The sequence below is a fragment of the Mustelus asterias genome, chromosome 4 (assembly GCF_964213995.1).
Source record: "Mustelus asterias chromosome 4, sMusAst1.hap1.1, whole genome shotgun sequence".
Classification (NCBI taxonomy): Eukaryota; Metazoa; Chordata; class Chondrichthyes; order Carcharhiniformes; family Triakidae; genus Mustelus; species Mustelus asterias.
Window position 1 is genome coordinate 147,576,974 of NC_135804.1, and position 19,118 is coordinate 147,596,091.

General features: G+C 45.1%; 1 protein-coding gene across 7 annotated transcripts in view; it reads right to left on the reverse strand.

Moving 5' to 3' along the window:
• The window catches only part of acsl4a (acyl-CoA synthetase long chain family member 4a), a 73,750-nt gene that overhangs the window by 30,904 nt on the left and 23,728 nt on the right, over positions 1–19,118 (reverse strand). For 2 of the 7 annotated variants that reach the window (XM_078211923.1, XM_078211922.1), the window contains exons 3-5: positions 6,168–6,235; positions 4,000–4,239; positions 2,708–2,885 (exon numbers count right to left, since the gene is read on the reverse strand). In XM_078211923.1, the coding sequence (XP_078068049.1) occupies positions 2,708–2,885; positions 4,000–4,227 (406 nt within the window). In that variant the 5' untranslated portion in view covers positions 4,228–4,239; positions 6,168–6,235. Of the gene's footprint in view, positions 1–2,707; positions 2,886–3,999; positions 4,598–6,167; positions 6,236–18,005; positions 18,024–18,049; positions 18,075–19,118 lie in introns of those variants that run through there. The other 5 variants (XM_078211919.1, XM_078211918.1, XM_078211924.1 and 2 more) reach the window with 4 other exon arrangements.

Here is a 19,118-nt window from a genome sequence, read left to right on the forward strand (position 1 = left end):
TGGCAACCTTCAGAGTTATTCTTTGGGCTTCTAACCAAGTTCAGACGCTGTCATTAGGGGAAAAACAATGTTTATGGAAAAAGTCTTCCAGCATTACTTAAATTTAAAAAAAACGATGTATTGTGATATATTAGTGTTTGGGCACAAAGTTGTAACGAATAACACGTTAATGACTGGAATATCTTTTCTAAGGCCAAGTATGAGAAAGTTAACATGGGATTACAGCAGACGTCATGGAAGCGAGTTCATGATCTTAGCAAGTTAGTTTCCTGTCTTCTGTATATCCCCTATGTTTCTCTTCCAACATTTGTGGCATGACCAATATTATTTCTCAACTAATGTTTCCTGTACAGTGACGTCACTTCTTTGGGGCTGTGAAGCATTTTGGGACATTTTAAAGACAAATCCTTCTTTTTATAATGTGTTACACAAGAAGTTTGATGACCCACATTCGAGCTCCCTTTCAAATCACCATCCATCCATTTCTTTTTGTACTACGCTTATTTAATGTTGTCCTTTCTTGGGAGTTCAAGGTTTAGCCCTCTTGCCCATCCCCAACTGACTTGGAACTCACCCCCCCAACACCAAACACAGGGGCAGGTCTGAAAACACAGCTCAGGCCTCTCCTCGTCAAACACACTTCCTGTTTTGTGCCTGCCCACATCAGCACCGCTGAGATAGAGAAGTTAGAGAAGTGGGCGGGGGTGGGGGGGGAATCGTTTTATGGATTATTTGTTCCGATGCGAGTATCGTTGTCAAGGCCCTTACTCCCACTCTGATCCCTCTCTCTTCCCAAGTGCTCCAAGTTGGAGGAACAGAACCCCACCTTTCAGATAAGCACTCCAGAGCTTTCTGAGCACAACAATCACTTCAATCATTTCAGACTGGAACCTCTGCCTCCATTTTGTTCTGTTGCTTTTACTCTCATAAGAACATAAGAAATAGGAGCAGGAGTAGGCCATCTAGCCCCTCGAGCCTGCCCCGCCATTCAATAAGATCATGGCTGATCTGACGTGGATCAGTACAACTTACCCGCCTGATCCCCATAACCCTTAATTCCCTTACCGATCAGGAATCCATCCATCCGCGCTTTAAACATATTCAGCGAGGTAGCCTCCACCACCTCAGTGGGCAGAGAATTCCAGAGATTCACCACCCTCTGGGAGAAGAAGTTCCTCCTCAACTCTGTCTTAAACCGACCCCCCTTTATTTTGAGGCTGTGTCCTCTAGTTTTAACTTCCTTACTAAGTGGAAAGAATCTCTCCGCCTCCACCCTATCCAGCCCCCGCATTATCTTATAAGTCTCCATAAGATCCCCCCTCATCCTTCTAAACTCCAACGAGTACAAACCCAATCTCCTCAGCCTCTCCTCATAATCCAAACCCCTCATCTCCGGTATCAACCTGGTGAACCTTCTCTGCACTCCCTCCAATGCCAATATATCCTTCCTCATATAAGGGGACCAATACTGCACACAGTATTCCAGCTGCGGCCTCACCAATGCCCTGTACAGGTGCATCAAGACATCCCTGCTTTTATATTCTATCCCCCTCGCGATATAGGCCAACATCCCATTTGCCTTCTTGATCACCTGTTGTACCTTTCTGTTTGCTTTGATAGCAGCAGTTCACCATTCACACCACCTCAAGCCCCAACTTTTGTTTTTTTAATTTGTCCCATTGCTGTTCCTTTTGGCCACCATTTTGTCAATCGCTCCCGTCTCCCAGCTCGCACAGACCTTCCCCCTTCCTTTCACTTGCATTGCTGACATTTCCTGTTCTGATGCAAGGTCACAGGCTGAAACGTCAACTCTCTCTCCCTCACCACAGAAGCTGCCTGTCTTGGAGACTATTTAAAGCATTTTCGGTTTTACTCCCATGTGCTGCATTGCCTTTGCTTTCGAGTTTGACACTGAACGTTTTGTGTACTTTTTGTAACACTTGGGCCAATACCTGCCTTTCGCTTTATTTTTTTTGTAAATCTGATATTGAACCAGATTTTGTTTTTAAATGGCAGGAGTAAAATCCTCTTCACAGCTACCTGGCTCCCTCTGGTTCGTGCCGTTATCATGCCAAGTTTGATTCCACTGCACCTTAAGAATCCACAGAATCCCTACAGTGCAGAAGGAGGCCATTTTGCCCATCGGGTCTGCACTGACTTTCTGACAGAGCATCTCATCCAGGCCCAATCCACCCCTCCCCCCGAACCCAGCTCCATTCCCAGAACCCCGCACATTTACCATGGTTACTTCACCTAACCCACACATCTTTGGACTGAGGGGGGGAAAAACCGGAACACCCGGAGGAAACCCACACAGACATGGGGAGATTGTGCAAACTTCACACAGTCATCCAAGGCCGGAATCAAACCCAAGTCCCTGGTTCTGTGAGGCAGCAGTGCTAACCACTGTGCCACCAAACACCTCGCACCCCGGACATACTCTGTTCCACCTTCTTCTGTTGGGAAAAGGGTACAAAAGTCTGAGATCACGTGCCAACCGACTCAAGAACAGTTTCTTCCCTGCTGCTATCAGACATTTGAAAGGACCTACCTCATATTAAGTTGATCTTTCTCTACACCCTAGCTATGACTAAGGCTGGAATTGAACCGGGGTCTCTGGCTCCACAAGGCAGCAGTGCTAACCAGAACCACGGTCTTGCCAACTACACAACTCTCACATTGTAGGATAAACGGGTAATATACTTACGTGGGAAATTGTATTTGAAGCAGGCTTGTGCTGCGATCATCCACTCAGCTCTGGTTTCACAGAAGATGCCAATCATATTCTTCGCCTTCAGCCCCAAGGCAGACAGGCCGCTGCCAAAACGGTTTACATGCTGATCGACCTCCTGGTAGCTCAGCCATTTGTATTCCCCTAGGATTAGCTGCAGGCAAAGCAAAAGTACATCCACCCATCAATCGAGCAAGAGCATGCCACCAAACATACATTGTCCTGGTCTTACCACAGCGGGTGCATAGAAAACGTGGAATCGCTTTTAGAATTTCTGCAGTCCAGATGATCAATATTTGGCAAATTTGATATCGTACCTCATTCGCAAGTCAATGGCCAATCTATCGTACCTGCGCAACTGATTCATTCATGCTGCAATAACAAAGTAATTGTGTACTTCCTCAGAATGCAAGCAAGTTCCTGATACTGGGACCTCGCCCCAACCACAGTCACGCTGAGTAAGCATCTGCCAGATCAGGAGCACTGCCACTTTCCTGGCCTTTGAATCGGATTGTCACATTTCCCTACAGTGCAGGAGGTGGCCATTCGGCCCATCGAGCCTGCACTGACAACTATCCCAAAGTCTGGGCGAACTGTGTTGTGTATCTTGTAGAAGGGGAGTGGAAAATGTCTGGAGTACAAAAAGAACCAACACTTGACTTCAACTCCTGAAGGGGAGAATGCAAAATCTTTGTTGATGCCAACCAAGATCGTATGTTCAACATGACCACGCCACCCAAAGGAATCCTCAGAGTGGAGTGTATGGTGAGAGCATGTACTGGTTGTGGGAAAGGTACAAAATACTATATGGGAAGGGTGGTGGGGTCAATGAGGATGAATCAACATCAGGCATGATCATCGAATCCCTACAGTGCATTCGGCCCATTGAGGCTGCACTGACAACCCCACCCAGGCCCTATCCCCATGACCCCAAGTATTTACCCTAAAATTTAGCATGGCCAATCAAACTAAACCATGCATCTTTGGAGTGTCGGAGAAAACCGGAGCACCCGGACAAAACCCACGCAGACACAGGGAGAACATGCAGACTCCACACAGTAATCCGAGGCCTGTATCAAACCCGGGTCCCTGGCGCTGAGAGGCAGCAGTGCTAACCACTGTACCACCCAGAAGCTCCCTCTTATGATTGGTCTACATCTCACACCTGACCCAATAAATGAGATTCATTCCAGTGACACACTTGCAATGAGGGGATATTGCTCATCATTTGTTACTGACAGGTAAGCAGCGGTGTACGAAATGTTTACCTTTTTAAATACTTTTCCATTGATCTGCACCTCATTTTCTTCACTCAGCAATTCTCTCGTGCCCAAACAGTTCTGCTTCTGGAATTGCTTCACAGCCGCCTCAAAGAGCTTATCGAGCGTGTCCAGCCCAGGGAAGTCCATTTTGGCAAGGGACTCAAAATGGTCGACGGAGCGGAACGGGCTGCCGGGTTTGTCAGAGGTGGCCTTGGCCTTTAGTCGCTTTGCCATAGCCTTTTTCTTCTTTGCGTCAGAGAGGAAATACCAGGGGATAAAGGTGAGGGTTGTGTACAGCCACATCAACAGGTAGATAGGAAGCAAGAAAATGCAATGCACTTCTTGTTTAAGATGCATTGTAGACTTTGCTTTCTCCCCCCACTCAGGCAAGATTCTTTCTAGGACTGGCTTGACGTCCCTCTCGCTCTCAACTGACTAGGGTTTTTTTTTTGGGTCCTGTTGGAGGTTGGCTCAGCTCCCAGAGGTTGGCAACAGGATGCAGTTTGACAAAAGCAATGTGTGTCGGAGGGTGGCGAAATTGAGGAGAGAGAGAGAAAAGTACAGCAAAAGCTACACCGACCGCTTGAAAAGCCAACAGGGGACACTGGTCAGGTCACAGTATTTGAGTGCGGAAGAGAGAAAAAAGAAATTGGACAAGTTAGTACCATGGTTAGCACACTAACTACTTTTTAACAGCAACACATTTAGCAGTGAAAAGATTTATAGTTTAATGTAATGCAGAGGCTACCAGTTAAGAAGCTAATGCTGATGGCATATGAAAAATACCATCACCGCTCTAGTTAAGCAGAACACAGTTGAAACAAAGACAGTAACTTTGCATACATCAACTGGCAGCGTTAGAAGTCACTTTAAATACCAAATCAAATTACAATTGGCCACTTTGTTGGCCAGTGGCTTTTCTTTAAGCACGTTTACTTGCAGAAAATCAGCTACACACCACATATACTAAAGGGGAAAATGAAGAATAGCGATACAGTAATTGATCATCCAGAGCTACTTATTTTATTCCTTTAGACTGTTCTTACTTTAAATGTGAGTTTAACACTCATTTGCCAATGATAGTAGCACAAGTAGGGGGTCACTAAATATATAACAAAATTGCAATTTTTTTTTTTTTTACTCCATTCTTCAAGTTACAAAGCCAATGCTTAGAATGGACCGGGAAAACCCAAATCCATTCCTTGCTTTCTCCAAAAACCAAATTCAAATTCCAACTGAATCCAATTCAAGATCTCTACAAGAGACACAAACAAGATCCAAGCTGACAAGGTGCACCCCACCTTGGGCTTGATTCGACGCTTGACCTCACCCAAAAGGCTGAGAATTGCAATTTTTAAAAACATGTTTTTTTTTTGGATGGAATAAATTAAGTTCAAATTGATCCAAGTTGTCCCAATGAGAGGAACAAGATCCAAGCTGACAGGACGAGGCATTGCACTGCATCATGGGCCTGATCTGACGCTTGATCTTAGCCCAAAGGCCGAGATGGCTATGAAAAAAAAATTGCAATTCTGGGTACCTCAGAGTTTAGTGTCTGAGGAAAGAAAAGCAGGTCATGGGGGACAGAGGACAGAATGAAACATCTATTTATGTTAGTGTGATTGTACTTATGTCTTATTCAACCTCGTGTGGATACAGAATAAGGAGGGCAAAGTATAGACGCCTTAAAATTGCATGGCATACTTTGAGATTCACTACAGAGATAAAGCCAATGTAATTGGAAGATAAGCAATATTCAGGTCAACATCAGATCAACAAACCCCTATCATTTATACCACAGCTTAATCAAAAATAAATCACCAAAGTGGTCCGTAGATTATACATGCAAGAAAACAGATTCTATACCGGTGTGTCTAACTGCTGCAACTTGTTAAAACTTCAAAAGGCAGTAAACATTTGTGGTTTTGAGTGAATGAGAGAGACGACAAATCACTTTCCCAACTGACATTTAATATAATTTGTTCCTACTGCTCAATCTTCATTTAAAATCACACAATCCTACAGCAATGTTACATCAAAAACATTATAAGAAATAAACTATGTCGACCTCACCAAATGGAGACGACCCCCTTCTTTAAATGTAAGACAAGGTGCATGGACGTTGGACATAACTTCCATTTGCTGCTTTAGTGACAGCTAATGACTGTACTTACAGAAAGACCCAACTTCAGAAATGCTTCAGGTCCTTTTGGAATTCCTTCCCTTTTGGATTGGTTTCAACCTGAAGCAAAATGAGAAGCTTTTGTCAACAGACGGACAAACCGTATTCACCACGTACATTTCTTCTGAATGAAAAAGGTGTCAGCTTTGGCTCACTGGGGGCTGGCTTGCCCTGGAACGAGGAGCCTCTGGGCCAAAGCCCCTTTCCAGAGGTTTCAGCGCATAATCTAAGTTGACACTCCGACCAACACAACCCTCTGTATATGTTAAACCAAAACCCTGTTTGCCTTCTCGTGGGCGTAAAAGACCCTTGCCATTATTCAAAGGGGAGAGAGACTCTCCGTGATTGGGCTAACATGGACCCCTCGCCTCCCCAAATTGTGCCCTTATTCGTGTGTGGGATCTTGTTGCTTGCAAATGGGAGAGGCGATGGCCTTGTGGTATTATCACTAGACTATTAATCCAGAAACGCAGCTAACGCTCTGGTGGACCCGGGTTCAAATCCTGCCACGGCAGATGGTGAAATTTGAACTCAATAAAAAAAAAAAATCTGGAATTAATAATCTATTGATGACCACGAAACCATTGTTGATTGTCGGAAAAACCCATTTGGTTCACTAATGTCCTTTAGGGAAGGAAATCTGCCGTCCTTATCCGGTCTGGCCTACATGTGACTCCAGAGCCACAGCAAGGTTGTTGACTCTCAACTGCCCTCTGAAATGGCCTAGCAAGCCACTCAATTCAAGGGCAACTAGGGATGGGCAATAAATGCTGGCCAGCCAGCGATGCCCATGTCCCATGAATAAAAAAACTCATCCTTGCACACAAAAGAAACCCCTCTTCTCCCCTGGTCACTGTGCCAACCGGCAGTACGACCCGATTCTCTCCGGATTTCACCTTCTGCGTCGCTGTTCTCTGATGGCCAACGCAGGTTGAAAATTGTCCCCCTATACTTTCAAAGCATGAATGTATCAGCTGCTCAAAGCAAGAGGGATAGAAGCTCACTCAACATCATCGACAGTTCTGGCAAGAAAGTCTTCAGAAAATATGGATTTTTTGTGGGAAGGGAGGATAAACAGAGGAAGAGCTGTCAGAATGTGCCTGCACACAAGGGAAGAGAAATAAAACAGCTGCTTAACAGTAGCTGAGTCTGACAGTATCGAAACATTGGGTAAATCCTCTCAAATGGTACATTAGTCTAGTCACAATATTGCTTTCAAAAGCAGCGTCACTTAAATTGTGCATCATGAGCAGTACAGCTCTTGCTGCCCAATCCCTAGGCTAGAATTAGGCGTCCCGTGGCTAATGGTGAAGCCTGTCCACCAGGCCCATTTCTCCCTCAACTAACATTAGCCTCAAGAGGGACGATATGATATGCTTGAGCAATGTCGCCATGACATTGTTTGTTAGCAGATACAAAACAAAAAGCCCCACACTATCCTGTGCAACCAAGATAAAGAACCTGTATCGTGATGTATGTCTTTAGTAAGAGGAAAACAACAAAATTGGCTTATTTAACAAACTGATATTTTCATGCTGTCATGCTACTTTTTAAAAGTGCTGTCATTGTCTCAGAGTTGACTCTTCGATTATCTAACCACTTCCCAAGCAGGTCATTCAATTCAATAATTCTCTGTATTCGGAGTAAATGTTGGAAGTACTGCCGACTTGGCTTAAAACCTTATTCAAGCATTTGATATTTTTAGCTTTCAATTCTGATGACTAGTTACATCCAAAAACATTGCTTTCTCATTTCTTACAGATTTTATTAGATGTCCTCCACGTCTCCAGCATTTTGATATTCCGTTAGTAACCACTGCTTTGGACAACAACTGCACTAAATGTAGAATGGATGCGATAGGCCGAATTCTCCTCTTCTGTGTTGTAAACTATGATGCTTAGTCATTAGAAACGGTCCCCCGTCAAATTGTCCCCATGAATATTTAATCCTTATGTTGTACAGTGCAAAGTGCACACTCCTACATTTGAAAGGACAGTCTATAATTGCGCTACTGAATGTTTATTTTAACAACTGGAAGTGTGAAAATTTCACACACGCTGTTACACTTCCTGCTGACGACGTCTCATGTTTCTTTAGAAATGTTGAACTTTAGCTCTCAGCTTAGTGTGCTGAGAATGTGGGATAAAAAGTGGTCCGCACCAATATACTGCACAACTTTGACACAAGATCTTGCTTACCCACTGGGTGCATGCAAACAGGCTGTGCCAGAGAGAATAATGGTGGGGAGGCAATGGTCTATTGGTATTATCACTCGACTATTAATCCAGAAACTCAGCTAATGTTCTGGGGACCCAGGTTCAAATCCCACCATGGCAGGAAAAAAAAATTAGAATTAGGAATTTACTGATGACCATGAAACCATTGTCGGAAAAACCCATCTGGGTCACTAATGTCCCTTTAGAGAAGGGAATTTGCTGTCCTTACCTGGTCTGGCCTACATGCGACTCCAGAGCCACAGCAATGTGGTTGACTCTCAACTGCCCTCTCAACTAGAGATGGACAATAAATGCTGGCCAGCCAGTGACACCAATGTCCCACGAATGAATAAAAAGTACAGAAGAATTAAACTTAAATTTGTGGGTGAAAATCTATCCTGGCTAATGGGAAATCAATTTTGGTTTTAACACCCAGTGGAATCACAAAAGGTGCACAGTAAAACGTCCAGAGGCGCAACCTTGAGCACCCCAGTGCAAGTCTTAGGACTGAATTGCAGCCAGACCCGAAGACATTTCAGAATGCAATACCATTGCAGCTAGTCTCATGCTGAACCACACAAAGCAAAAGACAAAACTTCCTCAATCCAGGCTTGATTTCAATCTCTTACTCGGTGGGGAGCTAAAATAGTCTTATTCTTTTAACTGGAATTGTAAGCGAGCGGAAAAAGGGGAACTCTTTGAAATTCTCAGTCTTTTGCTCTTTCAGTGTGTGAAATATTCCATTTCATGAAGGGCTTGCACTGCACAGTAGGTTGGGGACATGTGTAGCCTTAAGCATTGATAGCAAGTGCCCTTGCTACAAGCGCAATGGCAGACAGATCTCAATACAATATGTAAAAAATTATGAAGGCATTTATAGGTGCATTGCCTGTCCTGCACAAGTGGGCAAAATTGCTCAGGAACAGAGCATGTCCAAGCCACAATAATCAACAGGCTTCTACCCAATAGTGCCACAAACAAATGGATTGCAATTAGCCACACAATGAACAGATACAAGTTCACGCTCAGCAATTGGTTAATTTTTATCCCATTACATTTGGTCCAAACTTTCCAATAGCCAGGTACACAAACACAGGAGCCATTCTAAGTTCACGCTCAGCAAATGGATTTTGTAACCCAAAGGAAAGATCTCAGTAGCTGAATAAGGCAGTGTCTTGTGTCACATAGTCCAGTTAATGCTGCACAAATTCACATTACTGTCATAATACAGACTTTTTTGATGCTTCTCTAGAATCCACAGTTGTAATTATTGTCACTGCAAAAAGCCACTGGAGCTGCAGTGGATGATACCAATTTGAAAGGAGATGGTGAATCATGGAACATGCGAGCGAGCATCAGGAAGCAAGCTTGCTGTCACATTCAGCAGCCCCAACAAACAGCTCTCTCTTATAATAATGCAAGCAAAATACTGCAGAAGCTGGAGATTTGAAATTAAAACACAAAAGTCCACAGCAGGTCTGGCAGCGTCCGTGGAGAAAAAAAACAGTTAAACGCTTCGAGTCCAATAGGACGCTGCCTCATAGCGCCAGGGACCCAGGTTCAATTCCAGCCTTGGGTCACTGCCTGTGTGGAGTTTGCAAGTTGTCCCTGTGTCTACGTAGGTTTCCTCCCACAGTCCAAAGATGTGCAGGCTAGGTGGATTGGCCATGGTAAATCGACCCCAGTGTCAGGAGGATTAGCAGGGTAAATATGTGGGGTTGCGGGAATAGGGCCTGTGATGGGTGCAGACTCGATGGGCCGGTTGGCCTCCTCCTGCACTGCAGGGATTCTATGAACTCCAAAGAGTCATGTTGGACTCAAAATGTTAGCTCCCTGTTATGGTTCAGCCTTTGTCTGAACACCAACCTGCTTACAGCAAAAGACAGCTTCCATTAGCAGAGAGAGTCTACAGAAATCTGAATCTCCGTGTGTACTGTGAGTGGGATAGTATATTATGAGGCCAGTGATCTTGTAACTATAGCAAATTACAGCAGAGATGGCATGAGATACTTGACACGTTCTTCTGTTCACCCAAGTGCCACACAGTTGGAGCATCGCAACCAGGTTAAAACTATTAGACTTTTTTGCCCACATAACCAATACATACTTGCAGGATGGTACAGTAAGTTCATGACGACACAAATACTTTAAAGAAATAAAATGGAGAATAGTTGCCCGAATTTTAAGTACACGGGAGATTTACAGAAGATGAGCTGTTCACATTTATTTCAACCTTGTCGATAAGATCACATCCTGTCTGGTTTACTCAGAAATTATTTTTTTTTTAAAAAAGAGAAATTATCAGTAAATCCAAATTTTTTCCTATGACAGTGCAAAATACTTCATTTGCCTTGATGTAATCAGCAAGTTTTAAGCTTTGCTGCATAAAGCAATCTTGAAGAATCAGCTTGCACATTGGTCCACCCACACCTTCATATGTGAAATGCGTATTATAGAGCTCTTATACCAAGACAATTACGAGTACTTACTTCCAACAGGCAATGTTAGGCAAGCTCACAGTGCCTCAACTGCCTATTACCAAGTGCATTCATGGACATTGAAGATTTATACAGATTACATCAGTGGGTGACAAAGCGGCACAATAGTTAGCACTGCTGCCTCAGTGCCTGGTTCAATTCCCAACTTGGGTCACTGTCTGTGCAGAGTTTGCACGGTCTACCCATGTCTGTGTGGGTTTCGTCCGGGTGCTCCGGTTTCCTCCCAGGGCACCAGTCCAAAGATGTGCAGGTTAGGTGGATTGGCCATGCTAAATTGCCCCTTAGTGACCAAAGATGTGCAGGTTAAGGGGATTAGTGGGGTAAATACATAGAGTTACTGGGTAATTCTTTCCACTTAGTAAGGAAGTTAAAACTAGAGGACACAGCCTCAAAATAAAGGGGGGTCGGTTTAAGACAGAGTTGAGGAGGAACTTCTTCTCCCAGAGGGTGGTGAATCTCTGGAATTCTCTGCCCACTGAGGTGGTGGAGGCTACCTCGCTGAATATGTTTAAAGCGCGGATGGATGGATTCCTGATCGGTAAGGGAATTAAGGGTTATGGGGATCAGGCGGGTAAGTTGTACTGATCCACGTCAGATCAGCCATGATCTTATTGAATGGCGGGGCAGGCTCGAGGGGCTAGATGGCCTACTCCTGCTCCTATTTCTTATGTTCTTAAGATGCTCTGCCAGAGAGGCAGTGCAGACATGATGGGCTGAATGGCCTCCTTCTTCACTGTAGGAATTCTATGATCATGAGCCATGATTTGCTTCAATTTAACTACCTGCCCTTTTGATACTTTGGACTCTTTTCTCCCAAAATGGCTGTTCTTTTAAGATAAACAAATATTAAATCAACTGCGGGTCATAGGGTGAGAGAAATGTTCAGCATGTGCACAGCAGCAGAATATTTACCCCAGCATTTATTAATGCGGGTAAGTTATGGACAGCACGGTGGCACAGCGGGTTAGCACTGCTGCCTCACAGCGCCAGGGGCCCGGGTTCAATTCCAGCCTCTGGTCTGTGTGGAGTCTGCACATTCTCCCCGTGTCTGGGTGGCTTTCCTCCCACAGTCTAAGGATGTGCGGGTTAGGCGGATTGGCCATGCTAAATTGCCCCTTAGTGTCAGGGGGACTAGGAGGGTAAATACGTAGGGTTACGGCGATTGCATCTGGGTGGGATTGCTGTCAGTGCAGGCTCGATGGGTTGAATGGGATTCTATGAAAGTTACAAGACAAGATTGCTACAATTATCAATCCAACTCGCCTAAAGTATAAAGTAACTTATAACTGAAGAGGAGGACTCACTTCTGACACCGGGTGAGTGGGCTGCCAACCGAACCAAGCCCACATGAAGCCAAGTTAGGACAATCAACAGAATGTGACTTTTTGAAGAAAATGGAATTATTCTGCTGGCGAATGGACGGAGAGAAACCGTTCATGTTGGATACACTGGATGTTCACGTTTTGACACATTAATCTAACGGCGAGGATTCATGTGTGTGGCCAATGAGTAAATGCAAAGCACAACACAAGAGGATTTACGTGATCACTAAAGCCTTTCACTGACCATCATTTTTAAACAAACGGATTCTAGTGAAACAAAAACGTTGGATAAGCTCTCACACCCATCTTCATTTTACTTTCAAGTTCCTCAGTTCCCGAATCAGAACTTGTAGCACCTTCCACTCAAACCCAAGCGGTTTCCATTGAACTGACGTAAGCTGCGAGCTTGCAGAGGACGCAGCTTTCAACCTGAAGAACTTGCTGACCTCAGAAGGATTCAAAACGGATTAAAAAGGGAGCAGCAATAAGCAATCGACCGATGATCCAATTTGTCTCTATTGCCAGGGTCCATTCATCTTTTCACATCACTAATTTACCAAATGACTAAAATGCTTCATTTCATCAAGCCGTACACAGCAAGAGGCCCTTTGTCTACACTGGCCATCGGGCACCTATCTGTTCTAGTCCCATTTTTCCAGCATTTGATCCGTAGCCTTGTGTGCTACAGCATTTCAAATGCTCGTCTAAATGATTCTTAAATGGTGAGAGGGTTCCCGCCTCTACCACCCTTTCGGGAATGAGTTCCAGATTCCCACCACCCTCTGCTTGAATAAGTTTTTCGTCAAATCCTCTCGATGCCACCTGGTTATTGATCCCTCTGCTGAGGGGAAAACTTTCTTCCCATCTACCCAATTTACATCCCTTGTAATTTTGTACACCTCAATCAGGTCTCCCCTCAGCTTTCTCTGCTCCAAGGAAAATGACCCCAGTCTAGCCAGCCTCTCTTCATAGCTCAGCCTAGGCAACGTCCTGGTGAATCTCCTCTGCACCCTTTCTAGTGCCATCATATCCTTTCTACAGTATGGCAAGCGGAATTGTAAACAGTACACTCTAGCTGTGGCCTAACCTTTCAGCTCTTATATTCTATGCATCACTCAAAGACAAACACCTCATAAGCCTTTTTAACTACCCTATCTACTTGCCTTCAGGGATCTTTGGATATGCACCCCATAATCCCTCTGGGCCTCTGTACGCCCTCGTGCCTTAACTTTCATTGTATTAGAACCACAATCCCTACAGTGCAGAAGAGGCCATTCAGCCCATCAAGTCTGTGCCAAATCTCCAAAACAGCATCTTCCGCAGGCCCATCCACCCGCCAATCCTGCGCATTCACCAGGGCCAATCCACCTAACCTGCACATCTTTGGGCTGTGGGAGGAAACCGGAGCACCTGAAGGAAACCCACGCAGACAGGGGAAGAAGGTGCAGACTCCACACAGTCACCCGGGCAACATGATTGTTATTTAAGTTCCACCTATGTGGCCTCAATTGGGGAGTCAGCAAGATATCATCCCTCTTCACTGCAGTAATTGACTTCTTGATCAATATTACGACAGCTACCAGTCCTGCTCCTCCCTTAGCTATGTCTCTGTAATGCAATATCATCCTCCCGTGTTAATCAATGCCCTCAATTCATCAGCCTCAACTGCAAGATTCTTGCATTGAAATAAATGCCATCCAGCCTTGCCACATTGCCTTGTGCCTCAACATGTCTATCTTTGCTCTGCCTTCCAGACTGACTTGACTTTCCCTCTATATTTGGCTGTGCATCACCCGCTGCTATTTCTCCACTCCATAACCCACCCCCCTGCCAAATTAGATTACACCCCTCTCCCCAACACTAGCAACTCCCACGCAAGGATGCTGGTCCCATTCTGGTTCATGTGCAGCCCACCCGACTTGTACACGTCCCACCTTCCCCAGACATGGACCCAGTGATACAGGAAACTAAATACAAACTCCTGCCCATTTTTTCAGCCACAGCTGCTCCATCGTCCTACACTCACTAACGTGTGGCACTGGGAGTAATCCAGAGATTTTAGCCTTTGAGATCCTGCTTTTCAATCTGCTACCTAGCTTCTTGCTGCAGGACCTCATTCCACTTTCGACCCATATCATTGGTACCAATGTGAACTGTGACCTCTTGACTGTTCACCCTCACCTTTCAGATGCCCTGTATCCATTCAGTGACATCCTTGGCACTGGTCAGGCAACACACCATCCTGGAGTCATGTTTGCGGCTGCAAAAACACTTTTCCGCGCCCCTCTCTATCGCGTCTCCTACCACTATTCCCCTTTCATTCTTACTCCTCCCCCCTTGGGCAGATGAATCACCCACAATGCCGTGAACTTGACTCTGGCTGCACTCCCCAGAGGAACCGTCACTCCCACCAACACAGAAAAGTGGTTCAGAAAAGTGAGATGTAGTCTAGGACTTCCCCGACTACCTGCCTGCACCCCCCTTCTTCTGACAGCTGGTCACCCATTTCCTCGGGCTGCGGGGTAACCACATCTAACAATGTGTTATCCATGGCCCCCTCAGCCTCGCAGACACATCGCTGAAGCTCCAAAACCGGACTCTCAAGCTGGTGAAACCGGTGGCCACCCACACGGCAAGGAGTGTCTACGAATTCCCAGAATGCTGCAGGCCAGAGGAAGCAGCTTCTCACTATTGGACCTGCTAAAATCCCTCAATTTTCTCCCCTTAACATTCCAGTTTCTCCACATGACTCGAAAACCTCCCTCCAGACCTTGGCACACTTCCTGAAATATAACACCAGAACTGTACACAATACATTAATCAGGCCTAACCAGTGATTTGAAAGGTTTTAGCATCACTTCCTTGGTTTTGTATTCCGTGTCAATTTACAAAGCCAAATATTTCATATATTTTCTCAACTTGCCCCCAGCCACCTTTGACAATTTGAAAATGTTCACCCAGGTCCGCTGCTCCTGCACCCACCCCCTCAAAAGTAGTGCTATTTGCATTCATTTTTTTCCCCCAGTTTTCTGTCTGAAGAACACAGCGACACGATCTCCACCAGAGGTGGGGCAAGGGGGCAGCTCCCCAAATCCACCTCCAGCTGGAACAGGGAACAGAACCCTGTTGGCATCAATCTGATACACATTAGGGCGGCACGGTAGCACAGTGGTTAGCACTGCTGCTTCACAGCTCCAGGGACCTGGGTTCGATTCCCGGCTTGGGTCACTGTCTGTGTGGAGTTTGCACATTCTCCTCGTGTCTGTGTGGGTTTCCTCCGGGTGCTCCGGTTTCCTCCCACAGTCCAAAGATGTGCGGGTTAGGTTGATTGGCCATGCTAAAATTGCCCCATAGTGTCCTGAGATGCGTAGGTTAGAGGGATTAGTGGGTAAAATATGTAGGGATATGGGGGATAGGGCCTGGGTGGGATTGTGGTCGATGCAGACTTGATGGGCCGAATGGCCTCTTTCTGTACTGTAGGGTTTCTAAATTGGCCATCCAGACATCCCTCCGCAAGGAGTGTGAATTGTATGATTTTGTAGTCTGGATCTGTGGATAGTAGAGATGGTAGAGACTCCAACATTCTTTTCACTTGCGTGGCTGACCAGGAATCGATCCCGCTCTTACCACCCGCCATTGTGGTTACGTGGAAAGATTAACAAGTTGTCATCCAACCTATTTGGTCATGTTCTTCAGTTATCAAGTCCTGGGGTGGCTGAGGGAGGGACACTATCCACTGCTCTACAAGATCATGCATGCATTTGCATTACCATTTGCATTTGGGCGGCACAGTGGTTAGCACTGCTGCCTTAGTGCCAGGGACAGAGGTTCGATTCCCAGCTTGGGTCACTGTCTGTGTGGAGTCTGCACGTTCTCTCCGTGGGTTTCCTCTGGGTGCTCCGGTTTCCCCTCAGTCCGAAAGATGTGCTGGTCTGGTGCATTGGCCATGCTAAATTCTCCCTCAGTGTACCCGAACAGGCACCAGTGTGTGGTGACTGGGGGATTTTCATAGTAACTTCATTGCACTGTTAATGTAAGCCTACTTGTGACTAATAAATAAACTTTACTTTATACAAGAGCAAAGAGCAGTGCATGATGGGAATCTGAAATTAAGAAAATATTCTGGCTCCTCTTTTTCTTAATGGAGAGAGCGCAGCAGCTGTAGAGGAGTCGTGGAAAACATGTCCATTCACACAAATCACTAGGAGCTACTTCACAGATACTAAAAGCAATCAAAGGGTTAATGGAAAGTTAGCCTTTACCTCAGGTGGAGGTTGGCAAAGAAAAGGATTGTTTCAATTGTACAGAACCATGGTGAGGCACAATCTGGAGCATTGGGTTCAGTTTTGCAAATCAAATCTCAGAAAGATACGTTGACCTTGGAATGGGTATGGTATAGATTTACTGGAATGTTCCAAGAGCTTAAACCAGATCCAACTGCAAAGACAGTTCTCAAAAACTTGACTTGGAGGATCGAGGGGTGACCATGGAACGACACAGCACAGCAGAAGGCCATTCAGCCCACTATTCCTGCACTGGTTTTTTTTAAGGTACAGCTGTCCAATTACTTTAAGTTGATCTTTCTCTGCACCCTAGCTATGACTGTAACACTACATTCTGCACTCTCTCCTTCTCTATGAATGGTATGCTTTGTCTGTATAGCGCGCAATTTCCACTGTATGTTAATACAAGTGACAATAAATCAAATCAGCCCTTATTTTGTTTTCAGGAAGCACTTCTGCTGCACAAAAAGTAGCCGATATCTGGAACTTTTCTTTCGGCCAAGGCTGTGGAGTTCAACTGAAATTTTGAATGCGGATGTGGATAGTTTTTTTTGTTGGTTTAGGGTATGTAGTGATATAGATCAAAGGAGGGTGAATGAGGTTAAGGTACAGATTAGTCAATATCTAGCTGAAACATCCTTCTGCTGCTCCTAAATGTCAACATTTTCTGATAATAGGAACCAGGCAAGGAATTTGATAGCTAACTTCAGACTTTACAATTGTCGAAAAAAGTACGAGACAGTTAATTCATCAGCATGATAGTTACAATTAAAATAAGAGATAACCAGCGAGAGGGGACACATGAAAGAGCATTCACAAGGAAGATTGTTGTCTGACTTCATGGCTGTAACCAAATCCCCAGAATCAGACTGCATCATTAATCGTTTCCACTCAAATCCCACCCTGGACAGCTCCTGACATGTAATCGCTCTCATGAATCCATTACTCTCCATGGTCACTTTCCAGATACCCCACTGACCCCATGTGGCATGTGGACTGAGATCAGAGGAAAGCAGTCAGTCACTAGCCTAGTTCACCCCACTGCTCGACTCTCGTTCTAAATGACTCACAATAAATGTAGCGTTTCGAGTGGCAGCACGAACATAACTTCTCATTCCACTCCGACTGAGCAGAAAGGCAGTGACGAGCTTTAACAGGTTTAGATTGCTTCACTTAAGCAGCCCGCCAAAGACTAACGGATCGAGCCATTCTTAGTGTGCCGACTGATTTCCAGCAGCCTATTTACACAAAATTACATAACGCGGCTTTTCTAATGCCTTGTAAACAGGTCAAAACACTATCCCGCACACCAAGCCGCAATTATTCAGGTGAATTGTATTATTTACACTGAAAAGTAAAAAACATTTTTAAATAATGATTCTAGGTTTACTTTAGGTTCAGGATTTTTTAGAAAGACTATGTTTGAGGTTAGGTTTCTCCCCGAAATACTTAACACTCGAAACTTATTTAACCTTCTTCTAATATTCACACAAAAGTATGCTTAACCTTACCAGCAGGACATAAGTGTTATGCTGCACTGCAACTAACTCCTTACCAGCTAATGCTTTCAGCCAGCTGCGAGGGTGTGGAATGTAGTGTTGAGACAGAGCAGAGTTTTTATATACATGTACATGTGTAATACACTAAACACACCCTCCAGATCAGATTCACTGTCTTCATTTAGCACTGGGTGAAAGGGGAGAGAGGGTGCACAGGAAGTGATTCACAATTTTGACTGGAACACTTTGTCACCGTGAATATTACCCTACGAGTTCGATGCTGGTAGACGCATCAGACTCTGCGACTGGCAACAAGCCAGCGATTAGGTTGGATGAATTATACTAGGCTCAATGCACAATGCCAGCAAAAATAACATGACTTTTCAAGCTGGAAAAGGATTTTAAATATGTTAGCTTTGGCTTGGTCGGGAACATTCTGGCTTCTGAGTCAGAAGGTGGTGGGTTAAAGTCCCACTCAAGTCTTGAGCAAGGGATGCTGTACCGTTAGTGATGCCATTGTTTGGATGAACCTCGACCCCCCCCCCCACCCCTCCCCACAATTCCAGGAAAAGCTCCAAGGCACCGTTCAACAAAAAAATAAGCAGGGGAGCTTTTTCCATTCATTGATGTCACAAGTTGGTTTACATTAACACTGCAATGAAGTTACTGTGAAAATCCCCTAGTCGCCACACTCTGGCGCCTGTTCAGGCACACTGAGGGAGAATTTAGCATGGCCAATGCACCCTAACCAGCACGTGTTTTGGACTGTGGGAGGATATTGGAGCACCCGGGGGAAATCCACGCAGACACGGGGAGAATGTGCAAACTCTGCATAGACAGTGACCCAAGCCGGGAATAGAACCCAGGTCCCTGGCCCAGTGAGGCAGCAGTGCTAACCACTGTGCCAGCCCCAATGTTCCAGCCAATGTCTATCCCTCAAGCATCATAAAGGGATTGCCTGCCCATTACCTCATTGCTGTGTCCAAATGGCCAATCACGTTTGCTACGTTACAACAATGGCGAATGAAGAGAGTTTTCATTAGCAGTGAAGCATTTTGAGACGTCCTGTGGTCATGAAATAAAACTGCTTTAGAAGCATAGAACATTACAGCACAGAAACAGGCC